We start from the raw sequence: 18,944 nt of genomic DNA on the forward strand, positions 1-18,944 counted from the left end.
TGCCCCCACCACGAGACGCCTTTCACCGTTACAATTCGTAACTCGAAAGACTGAGTTGAGCAAGGCTATATGACGATTGACATTCAACAAAAACGGCCCATTTGCTACACGGAAATAGTGTGGTGTTTACTTCTAGTGTAACAACACCATACATGGGCTGCTTGTTAAATCCTAATACGGCCTTCAATCAGGAGATTGAATGAAAATAATGTAGGTAATTGTTTGCTAAGTTTGTGACTGTTTTGCAATTTTGAGTTTTGATGTTACAATTTGACTTTCACAGACTGAAATCACACATGAACGTGCCATTTCAGCGAGATAATCCAATAAAGAGATTAGGCAATTATTCCTTTACAGTAGCATCTTAGCGTAAGGCTATTATCACACTGTACACAGACTGTACCTATCTACCTCAGTTCCCGTCACCCTAATAATATTTTTGAAGGGGGACGTAAGTCTGCCCTATCATGTTACTTTAATCGAACCCAGTATTATTCATCGTCGTACATATTTATACTTAACTATACCTACTTTCGTGTGTCGTATTCTATGCAGTATAGGTACCATTTTCTCTTAGATATTAAACACATTTTATTGTATAAAATATATTATTATGTCTATCGACAAAAGGCAAGCATCAATGCAAAATTCATTTTCAGTCACTATCCTTTATGTACATTGTACATATTGGACATCAAATAGTGAACGCACATGTTTTTTGTCTATACCGTGTCAAATTTTTCCTACGCCCCCACAATTTCCCCCATTTCACCCACACGTGAAAACTAAACTCCATACAATATATGGGGAATATTTTAATATGCACCAGTCTTTGTTAGCTGATACCAAAACAATGGAATACAAAAATATATGAAGCTTTTGAAATTGTTTTTCAGCATGTTATCACATTAAAGGTAATAACATTTTCTAGTTGGTCGTTTATAAAATAAAAAACTATTGAGAATGTGAATTCCAAAAATTAATGAAACAAAGTATGTTGTATTTATAATATACATACACAGGATATCAAAAATGTTGCCCTCTAAAAAACGCGATCTATACGAACGAATGGCCCAACCTCCAACATCACCGGGAACATAGTTCGCTGTCGCTCCCGTATAGGCCTTGTAGCCATCAGTGCAAGAACCAAAGACAAACAACTTGACAAGGATGCAACTTTAATCATCTTTTATAGATGAGGCCACAGCAATGGTATGAAAAAGGATTAAATAAATTAAAAAAAAAAAACAAAAGATACTGTATACCCAATTGTATGATATACCCAATTGAACGATTAATAACTGCCACTAACACACACAAAAACTCGTGTTTTCACATCCGTCCAATTAGAGAATGTTCGAACTCAAATACTATACAACGATTCACAAAAGCACTCGAATACATTTTTTTTATCAATTTTTATGTCGCGTATGATATTTGTTTTTGAGCTGTGTGCGTGTTTTGTCCTTTTATTGAAAAAAAAACCTGGTGTTGCAGTGAAGGATTGCTATTCAAAAAATGACTATGAAATATACAGCTGCGATGTATTTTATATGATATGCAAAATCTTTATCATTTTTCCCGTTTACTCTCAAACTCTGATGGAAGAGTTCAAACGCAAGTGACACAAAAGCTGGCTCGATATGACCCTATTTATCGACCCTCTTGTCTCTACTAATTACAGTTAGAGCACCCGCACACTACAAACTTTTTGTCCGGCAAACTTTGTTTGGGTAAAAATCAATATAAAAATCAATGATAGTACGCACATGACCGACTGAAAAATGTAATAGAAATCAAAAATTTCTTTAAAAAATTCCTAATCGTCGGGTCGCCCGACTGTTTAATCTGCAGAGTTCTAGTTCCCTTTCTTTAACTTTAGGCAATCCATTCAATTCGCAGTTAGTTCTTAAAAAACTTCAAAAAACATGCCTAGCATTCCTAGAATCCTAGTTGTCCATTTATCAATAAAATACATAAACATCATAAAATATACTAAAAGTCATCTAATATTTATTCGTACTCGTGCAGCCCGTGAATTAGTTAATAGCATGACCGTGAAATTGGCACATCGGATATTGGATATTCGAGAGAAAACAACGAGAACTAAAATACAAAACAATTAAAAGTACTCAGAGAGTTGGATTGCATTGTATTAGGGATCCGCAAATTTATAAGAAATTAATTTATGGAGATTACAATATTATGTGATTCAAATGTATTGTTGACATTGAAATAAAGGGAAATATTGGTTCTAATTTTGTTCATAAAATTACTACTAAACAAACTACCTTTATTATTTAGTATGACAAATAATTCATAGAACCTTATTTTTTTATGTTTGATTCTATTTATTCTATTTATTATAACCTAATATTTACACTTACTATATATATATAAAAAAATAGAACCTTATTGTTTTCTATAACTATATACTCAACCCTATTGTTTTCTATATTTATTTATTACTCGTTAACAATATCTATCGATGAATATACGTTTTGATTTCACGCCAATGACATTATATTTACGTGCTCATGCAAATAAAATAATATTTCACATTAAAGTATCATAAAACACAGGAGCCAAGTCACAGGACCCACAATGCAAAATCAGTATCACACTTTCCAGTTTCGTTAATTACTCTCAATATGACGCGTATGCAATACCTTTACTCGTGTCTCACATAACACCTAGGTATAGCACATTTTACACGTTTACAGGTATTGAATTCAGCAGTGACCTTCCTGAAATGCCGAGTCGTAAACTTTTCTAGGAAATTAAGGCTAATTTCGCTCGCTTTTTTCTTTTCATTTGGCTGTTTTTCGCGACTCATGAAAAACTTGAGTGAAATGTAAAACGCACTCGGAAATTCTACTGCTTTCATGAATTTAATTCTAATGGAATTAAAATGATGATATCTTTTCAGGGGTATAATCGTATGTCTGTTGGTTCATTTAGAATAACGAAAGCTTACATGTTATTCTTTGGCTTTAAATGGATACTTTGATACATTTTATAATGCATTACACTGAAAAATCAATACCTAAGTTTCTCTAGAGACCTTATTTTTGCACACCTAAAATAGCTTCTTATTGAATAGGTGCTCTGTGCATTGGTCCAAAATGCTTGCTCTGTGTCTTAGTAGAAAAAAATTTATAAGTACCTAAAATAAATAGGTATATACAAATTATATATGCAATACATACAATATTTACGACTTTTATGAGGCTTCGGTTAGCGGTACTGATTGACGAATGTAATATAATCTTGTAGATAATATACGAGTATATATAGTAAAAATGCACGTGTAACTCAAACAGTTAGCTATCACCCATCACTGAATTTTATTTCAGTTATCCAAACACAAAATTCCAATAAAAAAAATATCGAACAAAGCCTGCACGGTTCACAAAAAAATCTTCAAATAAAAAACTCAATGTAAACTTACAGAGACGTAGTTTGGACAAAAAAGGGTACTACATAGGGGACGAAGATTGTTCGGGATAGTTCCGGCGACACGTGTTCGAAACTGCATCGGCAGCCCATGTAAGATATTTTAGGAAATTCACGAGTCTATTATTTGTTCTTTGCGTTCATCAGTACTGAGAGAAGAGTGCCTAGAGAAAAGTTTATAATAATTACCTAACTTATGTACGTTTTTCGTTTCATGTTCTTATTTTTGCGTAATAGGTAATATAGACATATTTGCTTAATATATATGGTCAAATAAAATGTATTTTAATGTATGTCCTTTTTTATACAATATGTAATTTTATGGTAAGATTATTTTATTGTTTTCAGAAGCTTCTGCAGTGACTGTTAGATACCCACTTAACGCCAGGAGAATTTTTATACAAAAAAAATCTTTGATTTAATTTTAATCGATTTTTTTATATAGGCAGTCTCGCTATGGTTGCAGGAGGATCTTGAAGTTTCTAGCTTGTATACTTACCTACAAATCAACTCACAATCGGAAAAATCTTTCGCACTTATCTATTACATCTACACTTATATGTAGATGTAATAGATAAGTGAATGTTCCTCCAGACTTATTTTCCTGTTGAATATAGGTAATAAATTAGTTCCCTTTATATGTAAGTAATCGGAGCGATCCTTTGTCGACTGCAGGTCATTGCACCCAACTATACCTCGATCATAGCATATTGAAGACTTTACAGACTGATAAGGTATGGTTGTAGAATACTTACCCAGTACCTATTTTGTTAAATTACCTTTTGCAATTTTCATGTATGTCAGCTTTCATAACAGACCCGGGTACCAAATTATTTATAGCTTGTTTTAGCCTGTTGTTTCACTCGCGTCGTATAGTCACTTAGCGATCTTATATAAAAAGTATCTTATGACCTTTCTCGATAAATGGGTTATGTAACTCGGAAATATTTTGTGTATCAGACGGTAAGTTCTTGACATTAGTGCTTTTAAGCAATTATTTAATTGCTATATGGAGTCATTATTAGAATATAATAGAGTATTGTGTAGTAGTGCTGAAGTTCGCCAAGTTTATGATGACATTATTATTGATTTTTGTTTATTAAGAGCGGTATGTAAGTGTACCTGAGTCTGTGCGTAAGCTTGCGCTCTATAACAAATACATCTGCGCAGCTAGATAATTTTCTTCGAAAATAACAGTCTTCTTAATAATTCGGTCTGGATACCTTTTTTACTGTCTGGTTAAACCGATGGTAAACCGATGAAACTTATCATTACTGTTTTTTTATATAATTATACCTAGTTACTCCTCTAAACGGTCTCTGTACCTCTGCAACTTTAGACTAGACCAGGGTACTACGATGTGTGTTTTGTCTTTTGCTATTTTTCCCCCAATTTCTAATGTTCTATGCATACTGCATGATATGAGAAGTTGTTTTTTGTGTGATTTTTCTAGGTATCCATACTTACGAAAATCGGTGTGTTATGTGTGTGTTTGCTAATGTAATGCAGGATCAAGAAAAAAACGACTTTGTTACACCCAGTATAATATTATATTTATTGTATCATTAATATTATTATGTAAACACATAGAAATTTAACAGTAGATTTAAGATACACATTCAGAAGTCAGGTAAACATTAAAATTCAAAACTTACTATTCTAATTAACATTTAATATATTTGATTATCTATATTAACTGGGGTACTTAACTCCTGCATAATTTCTTAACTTAATTACTTTACTAGTACCCCTAACAAACACGGGCTACGTCAATAGTGTAGAGGCTGTTGATCAAAGATGTTAATTATATTATTGATTAATTAATTGTCTCAAGCCAGTAAACTATTGCCGCTTTATGGCTTATACTGAGTATGTTTTAGTTATATTTTTTGTTTTTTTTTTTTGCTGAATACAGAAAACTAGCAATGTGTTATTGACACATTACTAATATTCCTTCTTCTCCCCACCTGATCAGTGTGGTGGGACGGCAATAGAACGACGCACACGCATCAAAGTGAGCAACTCAATGAGCGTTTCCCTATTACCGCTTTAATATTCAGTGTTTTTTTGATTTTATATTTTTTTTTTGGGTCCTTAAAACTAATTACATTTAAACATTCAGATATATTTTCAAATTCTATAAACTACTTACTACATCTATTGTAATAAATATAACAGTTCAGAAAATATGAAGAAAAATAACGGGGAATGAAAATTAGATACAGTAAAAGGTATCCAAAGAGGTTTAACAGAATTGTAGAACAGTAACAAAATAAGAATCCATCATTTTCCTTACGTCCGTACTTTGTATAGTATATATGTATATAAATATCAATATTTATATCATAATATATATTGTCGTACAAGCCACATATTTTCCTAATTTAATACTTTATAATGGCGATTTCTCCCCATGGCACACGAACATAGTTGGAAGTTTCGAACAAAGAGCAGTCTAAATAGTTACAGATTGAAGATCAAAGATCATTCGAAAATCAGCTGTTAGAAAGGACAAGATATTGAAGTATGAAAATTTAAGAATTGAAATAGACGTGTCATGCTATTTTGTTCGAAAACATCAACTATTCAGGAAGACCTGTTCCTCGATAATACTATCTCCTTTTTACTCAATGGCCGGCCAAATGTTCACACACCCATCGTCCCGCCCATACAGTCGTATATATATCAATCAGTCCGAAATGGAACGAGGGATGCTCTGGCCGAACATTCGGTAAACTAGGGTCACCCATTACGCTACTTTTGACAATACGCCAATATATAAAGCATGCTTCGCAGACTATAATTTCCTACAATTTTTTTATATATAATTTGTCAAAGTTGTAACTTTGATAAAAATTACGCTGATATTCGGATACCTACTTGATAAATTCTCAATTTAATTCGTAGTTGGGTATTTTTTAAATTTACTAATTTATGCTACTATCTACTAATATCACATGTTTGTGTTCCGTCCGAAAGATTCAAAGATATCTCAACATGGATATTCGCATTTTATAAAGTTAATTTCCAAAACCAGTCTTCGATAAGATATAAACTTTATAGTAAGTATATAGTTGTGTATAAGTATGTAAATCCAAATAAATTCGAATTTTAAATTTCGTTTTTTTAATGAGTATATACTTCGTAGCATTGATAATATTTTTTTTAGATAAATTTAGATTCTTTAAATCGTTGAAATAAATATAAACGTATATTTATATACTTCGTTAAATGCAACAAAATCGTTCTTTACGCAAATGTATATTTGTAAAGATAACAACTTTCGGACGGGCTTGTAGATAATTCCCCATCCTTTTGAAATATATATCTGTTTATATAATAATATAATGCTATTCAATATAAATATATACGATCGATTCATAAAACATTCACTTTTCATACGTAACACTTAAAATCACTTATGGGACGGAAAGATAATTAAAATATACATATGTATAGGTTTGACAATCTTTGGGAATAAAACACTTGAATTTGAAAACAGTTTGGAAAATATTAACCTATAGATATATATTTTTTATTTCTCATATATATTTGTAACAAATATACTATTACGAACTGTTTAGTCACGTTAATAATCTACATAACAAAAACATCATAAATAAAGTAATATCTTTAACTTACAATAATATAAATAATTGTGCGTGATTTAAAATTTAATTAGGTACACGTAATGGTGACTTTTTGGTAACTTAATAAAAAAACCGACCGCTTATTGCAATCGGTGCAAACTTAATAATAACAATAAATATTTATACTTATAAAACAATAAATATAATTTTTTTCACTTACAACCAAATTCACCACATTAAAATTGTAAAGTATAAAAAAAACATCAATTTTGAAAACACTGTGAGTACCCCAAAGCTAGCCCGTACGTTGTTATGTAAAATGCTTATAATAATTAATATTAGGATAAAAACTGTAAAGTACCGTTGTAAATTCGTAGTAAAAGTTAGGGATATAGGTACAGTATCAAAATAAAAGTAGATACAAGGTATTTATAAAATTCGTAGGTAGGCACAGTGAAATAAATTTTAGTCAAATTTCAATATATAGGGGTTAACAACTGTATATATATAATTAAAATGTCATGAAGATTTATTTACAAAAGGTGGGATAGTGACTCTAAGAAGAACCAACTACTACGCACAGTCAACACTGAGATTCCAAGAAATTGAACATGAACGTCAAAGAGAATGTTAATCAATGGTTGTCGTTGCGCAGATGATGCGACTTCGTCGATGGTCAGTTGTCATTAGAGCGCCGAGATCATCAAAAACTTAACGCCCTAACAAATAGAAGTATATTTTAATTAAAAGGCGCGTTAAGTCTTTGAGGATCGGGATAGTGAAATACGCTCTAGTGCTTAAGAAAGCCCATGACATACTGGCAAGTGTAGGTAAATACTCATAATTCCTGAGTGTCGCGAGAGGTGCCAGGTCGTGAGGGGCTGCTAGGGGCAATGGCCTTGTGCATGACATGGACCCTGACTTCACCAGATGGCGTAGAGTAATCAAGATTGCGTCGGTGGCGGCTTCGGAACGGGGCAGAGAGGCTGTTCTTGCAGCAGCAGTAAACGAAGAGCTGGGAAAATGCCTGACGGAAGTTCGCGTTCATAGCACTGTATAGTAAACCGTTGATCATAGAGCGGTATGCGCCAATCCAAGCCGAGTGGTAGTATAGACCATCGTAAGCGTCGGGGTACTTGTAGACCGTCACGATGTACGGGATCCAACACGTCATGTAGAGGACGTAAGCGGCCATGTTCAAATGGATCATGTTGAAGTCGCGGTCGTACTGCTGGGATCTCTTGTACTGAGCTTGCAAGCGGGAGAGGCATCGGATGTTAATGGCGGAGGCTATCAAGAAGTAGATCGTAAGAACGCAGGTCACGCCATGAACCGAAAGGGAGGTGATGACGCGGAAGTACAAGTTGCCATGGTGACGTCGCTCGCAATAGTCGTAATCGAATCCGCTGTAGACGCCGACGGCAGCGAGAAGGAAGCCGAACAGGTAGATGAGAATGGCGACCAGACCGATACCCATCTGTAGGAACGCGTCGTAACATCGCGGCCCGTGGACCACTCGCACGTACGTCTCGGCCGTCACAAACTGTGGAACAAATGTTGTTAGAGCGCGAGACTTGTAAGTACAGACACCATTCTGTCAAATTGCTTCAAGAGATTTCAACCTTATCGCAAAAGTGGAAGGTTCATGTTCGATTGGTAAAATTTGACAGGTTCGGGTATGTACCTACATTTATTCATTCAAACTTTATAGGAATAAGATTTCTAAGAATGTTTAATGTGTGTGCAGTAACAACTATTAAATTCGCAATACTAAACTCAGCAGAATATTTCTAGCACGCTAGCAGCTAAACGTTTCTTTCGCGTTTGTGCTGTTTCATTAAAAATCTATCTACTTGAAACTTCGCTTTGCACACAAGACTTAGTAGAAATCCTTAACTTAATAATAAACGAGTTTTAGAGTACCCACATACTGCAAACTTTTAGTCGGTCGATAGTTTGTTCGGACTCACAGATCATCATAACAAAAATAAGATATCAAACCAACTGAAAAGAAATAGGGATCAAAATTTTCTTAAAAAAAAAAAAAAAAACAATTGCCAACCTTTGGGTCAACTGTCGGCTGACTGCTCAATTTGCAGTATCCGGGTACTCTTAAAGTAACAAATATACTTACAGCAAAGAACACGCTGTGGCAGTAAGTCGCAGCGATGGTCACGAACTGCATGCCCTTGCAGACTTCCAGCAGATCCCATTCACCAGACAGCAGCACTACTACGGCGGCCGGCATCACGGCTGACGTGATCAACAGATCGCAGATCCCCACACAAGCGTGGTACACATTACCTGAAGACAAGGTGACGTCATCAAAACCGTGGTCTACCAGGGACCCGATTCTGCTAATATTAATAATTGAATCGCAATAGCAGTTTTAACCTTAGCGGGCATTCTGCTACTAATATAAGACAAATCGTATTCCAATGGCATTCGATTGGTTTGCGATTGGTCTATATGGTAGTTTGCTCTACAATCATATTGCAAACGAAAATAATTTGCAGACAATAATGAATCACAGAAACTGATAAAAACGTTTTTTAAAAGAAAAAATTGCGGGATGCCACATACGCCTCAATCGTAATTGAGTCGTGATTGGATCTCAGTCGGATGTGAATCGTATGTCGCTTAAGTAAAATTAGTAGAATCGGGCCCCTGAACAGTTAGTATTGCAAGCACATTTATAGCTCATAATATTCGCTGCGGCAAAGCAAAGAGACTCACCGAGCCGTTTCAGAGAATGCTCTATAAAGAAGGATGAGATAAAAAAGCCGTTAAGAAAGGTGCCCGCTATAGAGCTGATTAAGATGAATAGGAGCCGACTGAGAGTCGACCACTCGGCGTCCAGCGTGATGGGCGAGATGCTGCGGTTGAAGTTTCCGTAGTTGTTTATCGGGAACGTGAAGTTCCTCATGGTCTGCGAACAAGAGGAATTTGTTAGTACCACTTATATTACTTTGCAATTTTTTAAATAATCTACTGACATCGGGGACAGAGTCCAAGAAATCAAAGATTGGAATCTAGACTCTATCACGTATTTGTAAAAAAAGAAATGTTAGTCTTAGAAGTTATTTCATACCCGAAAAAAATCACAGAAAATTAATAAATCATATTTTGAGACACAAAGTAAGACACGCTTGAAACCGATTCCTTAGCGGTAGTTTTCATATATCGATATACGTACGCTCTACCTACGTAAAAAAGTGAAAAAAAAACGTGAAAAAAACGAGTAAAACGTACACTCAAAAAGTATTATTATTTCTTGTCAAATCGACTGCTCGGTCCTTCCCTACGAAAGACTTCAACGCGCAGGTCGCGTCGAAAAGGAAACATTTCAGTATCAACTTAGCATTCACTACAGAATATCTTCATTTATCTTTAGTTAAATAAATAACTTTACCATAATATTCATTAAATATAATATTAATTAAAAGTATTATTTATTTAATTGTTTAATTAAGGATATTCTGTTCCGGGATATAAAATCTCAATGGTCAAACACCATTGCTTGCAATTTGATTGCAATCAGTAAACATTATAAGTATCTAAATATTAAAACAAAGGAAAACTAATCATAAAACCTAGTTACTATTAGTAATAAATGACGTCCATGCTTCAATTAGGTAGATAAATCGACAGAGTCAGCACCAACAGTATTTCAAACACGAAAGCCAAAGTAATCTCTTTGCAGTATAAACAAAACAAAACATACATCGGAATCTAAACATCGGTTACAGAACAGCATTTAATAAGCGTTCATCAAATAGTAACAAATACCGCTGAAATTCGCATATATGGAACACGAGCTGAAACTATTCAAACTACGATACAATATTCCGAAAACTCCAAAGCTCTCTGAAATTCAGAGTTAATAAAACAGCCGGGCAAACCAGATCAAACCGGCTCAAACCGGGGCAAACCAGGCCATTGGCCGGGTCAAGCTAAGTCCATTTACACAATAAAATGGAAAATTCAGAGGGAAACTGTCCCGGGCAACAAAGGCAAAGGTGGCTCTTTATTGCGATTTAATCTAAGCTAGTGCTCATTACAGGTAAGTGTGATTCCATGTAATTTTACAAATTGTTCTCTTTCAATGTTATTTTTATATTTTATCTTCTTGATTTTAAGTAGTTTATAGGTACAGTGTTTAAAGGTTCTTCTAATCTACAGACAGGCGTGTGTTCCTGGGGAGTTTGTTGCTACTTCCCAGCAAAAACTCATAAGAAGTGGTGAAGGGTGTGTCTTTCTATTATTATCTATATATTATATCTATCTTTTGTAAATTGTTGACGTTCAAAGAGCCGAGATTGAATAAATAATTTTGAGTTTGAGCTTGAATTATTTATTGCAATGTAATTTGAAAATCTGCAACTTTTTTTATAGAAATCTAGCACCTATTTGACAATTACGTTAAAGTTTATAGTTTATAGTTAACAAAAAAAATACTAGTAATAAAAATGCATATTCAAATTCGAACAAAGGATTTCCTACGACAAAAATTTGCATCCAAAGTGAGGGCTTAAAGATTAATCTTCGTTTTTCTGATCCCCCTATATGTAGGTTCCAATAAAGCTAGGTGCTCACTATATCCCTACAAGTCAGTGTGTCACGCCCCAGATTCTGAACTAGCTCATGAATGACCTATATTCCTATTTCTAAAAATAACTCAGCTGTATATCATATTAAAGGTAAGATCATTTTGTAAAAGGATAGCAAAACTTTGAGACCGGCTGTCATTTGAACTTCTTTGGCAGTCGTTATGGGTATTCAGAAGCCAGTTAGTCTGACACCAGTCTTACCAAGGGGTATTGGTTTGCCCGGGTAATTGGGTTGAGGATGTCGGATAGTGAAACTTTGAAATCAGCTTCTTTTAACTTCTTTGGCAGTCGTTATGGATAGTCAGAAGTCTGACAACCAGTCTTACTTGGGGTATTGGTTTGCCCGGGTAATTGGGTTGAGGAGGTCTGATGAACCAAACATTCGATAGTTAGGAAAAGGCTAGGTAAGTATGTAAGTAAAAATTACGCTACGACGATTTTTTAATGCTTTTTAGTTTTAGGTATTATTTAGAAAAACCTTGAAGATAAAATGCAGAATTTAATATTATGTTTAAGTCATTTTTATGGTGATTACTGTAAATTAGGCATTTGCGCTTTTTGGCTGTGAATTTTGGCAAAAAAAATGTATTCAGGAATTATTTCTAAGTCTGTATATCAAGATATGCGCACGCGCATATGTCCAAAAACGTCAAAAATTATCCTCAAAAATGTCAGTAATTTGGCTAGTAATTATTGATTTTATGACTGTGATATAAAAATATAATTACTGAAACATAAACACTCAAAATGTGTCATAGTCAGACAGATACATAAAAAGTACATATTTATAAATGGAATATTTTATGGTCATTGGATATTACGATTATTGTGGTAATAACAAAAAAAAACTATTTATATTTCTAGACTACTCGAGAGCTAATGAGAACAAGGTACTTTTTCACATAACATATTATCATGTTACATGTTTACAAAAGTTTGGAAAACAATACAGTCAACAAGTCTTCCCCGGGGCTTCAAAACAATCGCCTTTTATACTGTTACCCTGTGTCTCAGCGCCATCTATCGGATTCTCTAGCAAACACTTCAACAAATGGCGGACTTGAACTAAACGCAGCATCGCAACTAAACGAATACAGAAATCAGTTTCATGACTCAAGTTTACCCTCGACAGTTGTTTTTATTTTCATTTAGCTTCCCCCAGCTTCGCATATCAACCTTATTTCAATCCGAACTTTGTTAGAAGCAAAAATATTTTCACGTAGTGTCAGGTGACCTATATTACTGGTTGGCAACAATACTAAAAAGTCACCTGCAACAGTTTTTATTAATTTGTCGTAACTTTAGAAAAATGTTTTCTAAAGGCTGCCTTTTCTGAACAGTATAATTTTATCGTATCCTTTCTATGACTTCTGTTACATACAGAGTTGGTGACCTGATTTCCTTCCAAGTAAGATGAGGTCAAATCAAAGCTAGATCTACTTAGTAATAATAATCTCAAGCTACCTGGAAGCAATTTATGCACATCTTTATATTCTTGAGGATAAACGGAACGGCAGCGTCTACTTTAATTAAAATGCCTTTGATGTATAAAATATTTTATGTCTCAAATAAAATTATTTATTCCATGAAATTGTGACATCATTTTAAAAGGCTTTAGCGAGACCGTTAGATATTAAAATTAGATGTCAAGTAATTTTCATAAGCTTTGCAAAATGTACTTATAAGTCTTGCTTAACTTTTTATATCTACAAAATATGTTAAAAATGACGAGATTTTCGCAATTTTTCCGACTTTTCACTCGGTGATAGAGTTTTTAAAGAAAAATGATAGATGAGAGTTATTTCCTTCGTTCGTTGACGTACCGTACCGCCATCTAGAAAACTTATTACGAAACTCTTAGTTTCAGAGCGCTCATGAAAAGCTGAAGGAAAGTTCGTTCAGTTGACCCCATTCGATATAATACAATGTTAAAATAACTTCTATATTAGTAATTAAGCAGTTGTAATTTATTTGTGAATAAAAGACTCATAGATTTATCAATCTTTTAGTTGCAAAATCAGTTTTGAGTTTGACAAAGCTTTTAAAAAATGTGTTTTCCGAAATCGGTAACTGAATTAACAGTTCGAATTTACTACGTGGTGGCGCTTTTATAGAATCAAAATGGAAAATATATTTTTTAATAAGATTATTAAAGCACGATCTTGATGGTATAAGGTGAAAGAGTCATTATTTTATTATTATAGAGAAGAGGCTATTTACCGTAGCTAGTTTACCGTGTATGTTTAATTTGGTGATGGTGTAAGTAATACGATAAAAACGTCAATATAAACCTGTGAGCTGCTGTCACTGATGAGTAAGCTGACTCCTCAAACGCAACAAATTACATTCGAAATTCAAATGAGTTGTAATAAACGGGAATAACACCATAGCGATATGGTCGCCAATGGTCGCACACTAGACGAGTCCGTGCGAAATTAAAACGTTCCGGGAAAAAAGTACACCCCACGAAAATTATTTACTGCTTTATTGCCATAGATCTAAGGTCGATATTCCATTGATTTTTTCCCCTAACAATAGCGTATTTATGTTTGTTCCCCATTTATTGTCCAGTTTTATGGGAGTTTGACGTTAGTACGGCCAGATGTAAGGCGTTTGTCGGAAACTATTCACCCAAATAACACTGTAGGCAAATAAATTTCATGATCAACGTTATTAACTTGGCCGCTATATAAAAGATAATTAATCACGCCTTTGATATGACAAAGATTCAAAGTAAAAATTAATTGTGAAATGTTTATATTCTTTAGTCGTGCATTGTTAAAGTCGGGGTTTCTTTTAATTATGTCTGCGATCACAAAGCCGAAAATTCACTAACCTAATATTATAATAGTGTATTTATTTGGTAAGAATTTTCAATAATTTTCTTCTGTTCTTGTGTATTAATTTACTGAAAGCTACAATTTATCAAAGCGTTGTACATAATATCCGTGTACAATATGAGTCTTTGTTGACAGGAGCAAAAATTTAAATGCAATATTGTTAAAATCCAATCATCCTATTGGATTATATATTTCCAATTTATTGGATTGACACAAATTAAATGGTTTCGTAATATGACTGTATCAAATGCATTCATTTTATACAGGCGCCTATATGAAATTGAATTGAATATTTTTAATGGATTAAAAAATAATTACAAGCATCGCAATCCAGAAACTAGACGATTAATGACTTCGATACACAACTCCGCACGGGTGGTTAACTTACAATTACTTTACAATTGTTACTATGCAATAATTTTTGCTATGAATTATGGTGCCCAGGACTTTATTGTAGACATTTTTATTTTGATCTATTTTGTAGTGATCAGATAACTTTTTTTTTTCGCTTTTATGGGGTTCATTTTTTTAAACTTTGCTCAGTCAAAGAGCTAGCCGTTTGATTAACAGCTAGTTCAACCAGTTGCCTGAGGCATCTCATTGCTTTGCTGCCTTGTAAAACTTATCATTTTTTTTTTAGGGAGAGCTTTTTCCAAAAATAACTCTTTTGCCCTCCACACGCAATCAGAGTTTTGCAAAATACTCTCTGCGTTAGCAAACGCCAAAAAAGGTTCGTTCCCATCAAACTCTTTGAAAGTCAACAGCAATCTGCAAGCACCATCAACATTTTTTTAGAGTTGCAATCCAACGTTTGATCGTGTACAGCTTTTCTACGAACTTCCATCAGTTGGTTGTTTGAAACCCTATTCCTAGTTAAAATGCTCTACCTGACTCGTCTCTTTATGATAGCTGACGATATTTTGTATGATCTACCACACCGAAGCTTGTTTCAAATTGGTTTTCACTTTCACCTCTTGTAATTTTGTCGCATTGATGCATCTATCGAACACATAACTGTGAGATATCTCGAATAACTACTAATGAAGGTGGGCAGTGTTATGCCGAATGTCAATGCATGAAGTCCCGTCAAACGTTTCCGCAATTCCGTTCATTTCATTCCAGCTTAAAATGAAGATCAGGTGTCATTTGTTTGAATGGTTGGTTCCCAAAATAGTGGCGGAGGCCCGGATACTAGCACAGCCTCGGCTATGGCTCGAGAATGTTGAGTGACGGTTCTGGAGTACATTGCTATTTTTTAATAAATCGATCTAATTTAAAGGAAAGGTTTTTGAAAGGTCGGTTACTAGACGCCTAATTTGTTACAACAATAACTTACATTATACGGAAATGAATACCCAAAGACGAGTCTTTTAACAAATCCAAGATGGCGGAATCGATTTTTTTTGTCAATCGATATGGATATTGAATTTGGTTTTTATGTGATGATCTTTTTTATACGCGCTGTTTAGACATAACTTTTTGAGATTAAAAATTGTGAATCTTCTTTCAGATTTTCAGATTTAACAGATGCAAGTTCGTAATATTTGACCTTCCAATCACATGGCAGCCTCGACATTGAAATTCTTGAGCGATCTAAGATAACGGAACTTAAACTTTAATAGAGGGAGAAACTAAAAACTTTTAGATCATTTTACTAATCCAAGATAGCACATTCGATTTTTGAGTAAGAAAAAGTTGATGAGGTTTTAAGAAAATTTAAATGTACCTATGTATGAAAATGTGACCTATATAGTCATCGAGATTGGCGGACTTGATTTTTTGTGTTTTGAGTGTGATATGGCAAAAATTGTGGGCATAACTTTTTAGGTGAGGAGATGTGCCTTTTAAGACGAGTTTTAAGTCTTTTTGAGGTTTTCAGGTGTACATAGGTCGATGAAGGCTATTTTTTGAATTTTAACAGAATTTAATTGGAGATACTTTTACGGGATCGAAGTTGTCGAAATCGAGTTTTTGAGCAATTTGAAATGGGTATGGTTTTAAGAGTTGTAAAGGGTGTTTAATATATTTTTTTAGGTCAAATATGGTGCGACTTTGGATTTTGGAGATAGTCGTTTTGGGTGTAATTTTAAAGTAAGGGATATTGGTTACGAGATTGAGGCCTTTTGACTTAAAGATTATGGGTAAAGTAAAAGAGGTATCTTTTTGAGGATTCATAAGGGTAGTTTGTACGGCAATTTTAACATATCAAATACAGTGTTCTTTTTCTGTCGATGTCGATATAAGTTCGTCGATTTAGGATTGAGTTTGGTGACAGATTTTTATGGGAGCGAGGTGAAAATAGGGTGTTGAGCAAATTGAAATGGGTATCGTTTTGAGAGATTTTAAGGCTCTTAATACGTGCTTTATGTAATTTTTATGTGTCAAAGAGCGGAGTTTTGGATAAGTTAGGGATAGTGATTACAAGATTGACAACTTTTGAGAGTAGACTTAGATTGAGGTCTTTTGACGATAGACTCGAAGGTTTGGGTAAAGTAAAAAAGGTAACATTTTTGGGAGTTTTGGCTTAAGTAAATGAGGATCTTTTTGAGGATACATAAGGATACTCAGACGTAAAAATGCAATTTCAGCAGATTATGGAAAACTGTGGGAATTGACTTTGAGTTTTGGAGATAGTCGATTTGGGTGTCATTTTGACATTTTTGATGGTAGACTTGAAGTTTTTGGTAAAGTAAAAAGGGTTTCTTTTTGAGGATACAAAAGTGTACTCAGTGTAGGATAGAGTGCAATTTCAAAATTTCAACGACTGGGGTATCGACTTTTTGTGTCGACATCGATATATTTTTTTGAAAGCAATTACACTTCAAAAAATTAATTAGGGATTGTGGTTTTCACTAGCCAGAGTGACTGGGACTCGTATAGGCTTGGAACTCAGAATTTTTCAAGAGTTCCAAAGAAAGTTAACAAAAATGATAGTTATTTTTTAAAGAAGATTTTTCATGAATCCCATTTTTTTTTATTTATTATTCCTTTACATCAGGCAACTAAGGCCCATAGCAAATACGATACATAAATAGTTAAAATTACAATACTTATAGGTAAACTAATACATATGGAAAAAAAAAACATACATTAATATATATTTTTTTTGTTCATAATTTTCTTTATTTACGACGGTTAAATAAATACATCATATTATACAAATTTAATTTCTGATAATTACATGAAATAAAGGTAATTTAATGAGCAAACGGAAACGAACACTGAACAAAAATTTAGGTATTATTTATTTATTTAATAAAACCACCTTCTTTCACCTCTTATTTCCTTTATTCCCTTCTCTCTTCTTCCATCTTTCACTTTCTCTTCTTCCTCACTTTCCTCTCTTTCTTCTCCTCTCATTCTCCCTTTTCATCTCTTCGATTTTGATTCATTTTCATCCTGATTTGATCTTATCGATTGATGATCCGCGATTTGATGATCCTGATTGATTGATTGATCTGATCCTGATCTGATCTGATTCCTCTCTTTTCTCCTCTCTCTCTCCCTCTATCTCTCCCTCTCTCTCTCCCTCTCTATTCTACTCTCTATTCTCCTCTCTACTCCTTTCTACTCTCCTCTCTACGAAATCATGTAATTTTTTATTTAATTTATCAAGGTCCAATAGTTCCTAACTTTTTGCGTAAGATCCCCGTTTATGTGAGGTAAAAGTAACTTACTATAACTTTCAACTTAATATTTTTCCATATAATTAAATTTTAATCCCACATAAAAGTACATTAAAAAGTTGAAAAGTAAAAAAAATATACCTAATGTATATTTGTTGTGTAATCTCCAGCCGCCGAAAACTGAAAATAAAACATCTTATCCTAATATCGAAGTTTCACCGGAGTCCGGAACACAATAATGTAACCACGTAGCACGGAAATTGGCAGACAGCTAGAAAAAACTATTAAAAAACCTCCGAAAACTCCACTAAAGTCATAAAATCAATCAGTAAAGACGCCGTAATAAAATTATAAAAACTCAAACTCATTCTCACACTCTTCATTCCTCCACATTCAAAATTCATACTTAAAAAAATAAAAGAAAGCTTTGTTTACTTACTGCTAAACTCCGAAGAACTCAGCGCATCGAAGAAAAACTCGTAAAATTTAACCGATTCGGAAAACTTTACAAAACTTTTAAACTAACACTTTAAAGCCAGTTGCAAAGTGCAACTCGACTAAAAATCAAAATATATTGCAAATGAGAATCAAAGATGAGAGTTCAAATGAATATTTTTTGGAAAATTAAATAGGAGTTATATTTGAGTCTGGAAGTTCACTCAGTAGCTGTGCGGTACTCGCGAACTACCGGGTGTCTCGCACCAGCCGAGAGGGCACAATAAAAATGATTGGGACGTGCATTCGGTTTTATTGCAAGGTGAGGAGGGGTTGTGGAGAGTGGGTGCGATGCTGCGCCGTGGGTAGTTTCATCCCTTTGCGCAG

The 18,944-nt window shown here is 34.0% G+C and overlaps 1 protein-coding gene across 1 annotated transcript; it reads right to left on the minus strand.

Moving 5' to 3' along the window:
• Positions 1 to 6,926: 6,926 nt before the first annotated feature.
• LOC110373025 (histamine H2 receptor) lies at positions 6,927 to 18,747 on the minus strand. The gene is made up of 4 exons (XM_021330114.3): positions 18,562 to 18,747; positions 9,783 to 9,975; positions 9,181 to 9,350; positions 6,927 to 8,589 (listed from the first exon to the last, which is right to left on the minus strand). The coding sequence occupies exons 2-4, from the start codon at positions 9,970 to 9,972 to the stop codon at positions 7,885 to 7,887; spliced, it is 1,065 nt and encodes a 354-aa protein (XP_021185789.2). The 5' UTR covers positions 9,973 to 9,975; positions 18,562 to 18,747; the 3' UTR covers positions 6,927 to 7,884.
• Between the last annotated feature and the right edge of the window lie 197 nt (positions 18,748 to 18,944).

Source organism: Helicoverpa armigera, chromosome 1 (assembly GCF_030705265.1).
Source record: "Helicoverpa armigera isolate CAAS_96S chromosome 1, ASM3070526v1, whole genome shotgun sequence".
Lineage (NCBI taxonomy): Eukaryota > Metazoa > Arthropoda > Insecta > Lepidoptera > Noctuidae > Helicoverpa > Helicoverpa armigera.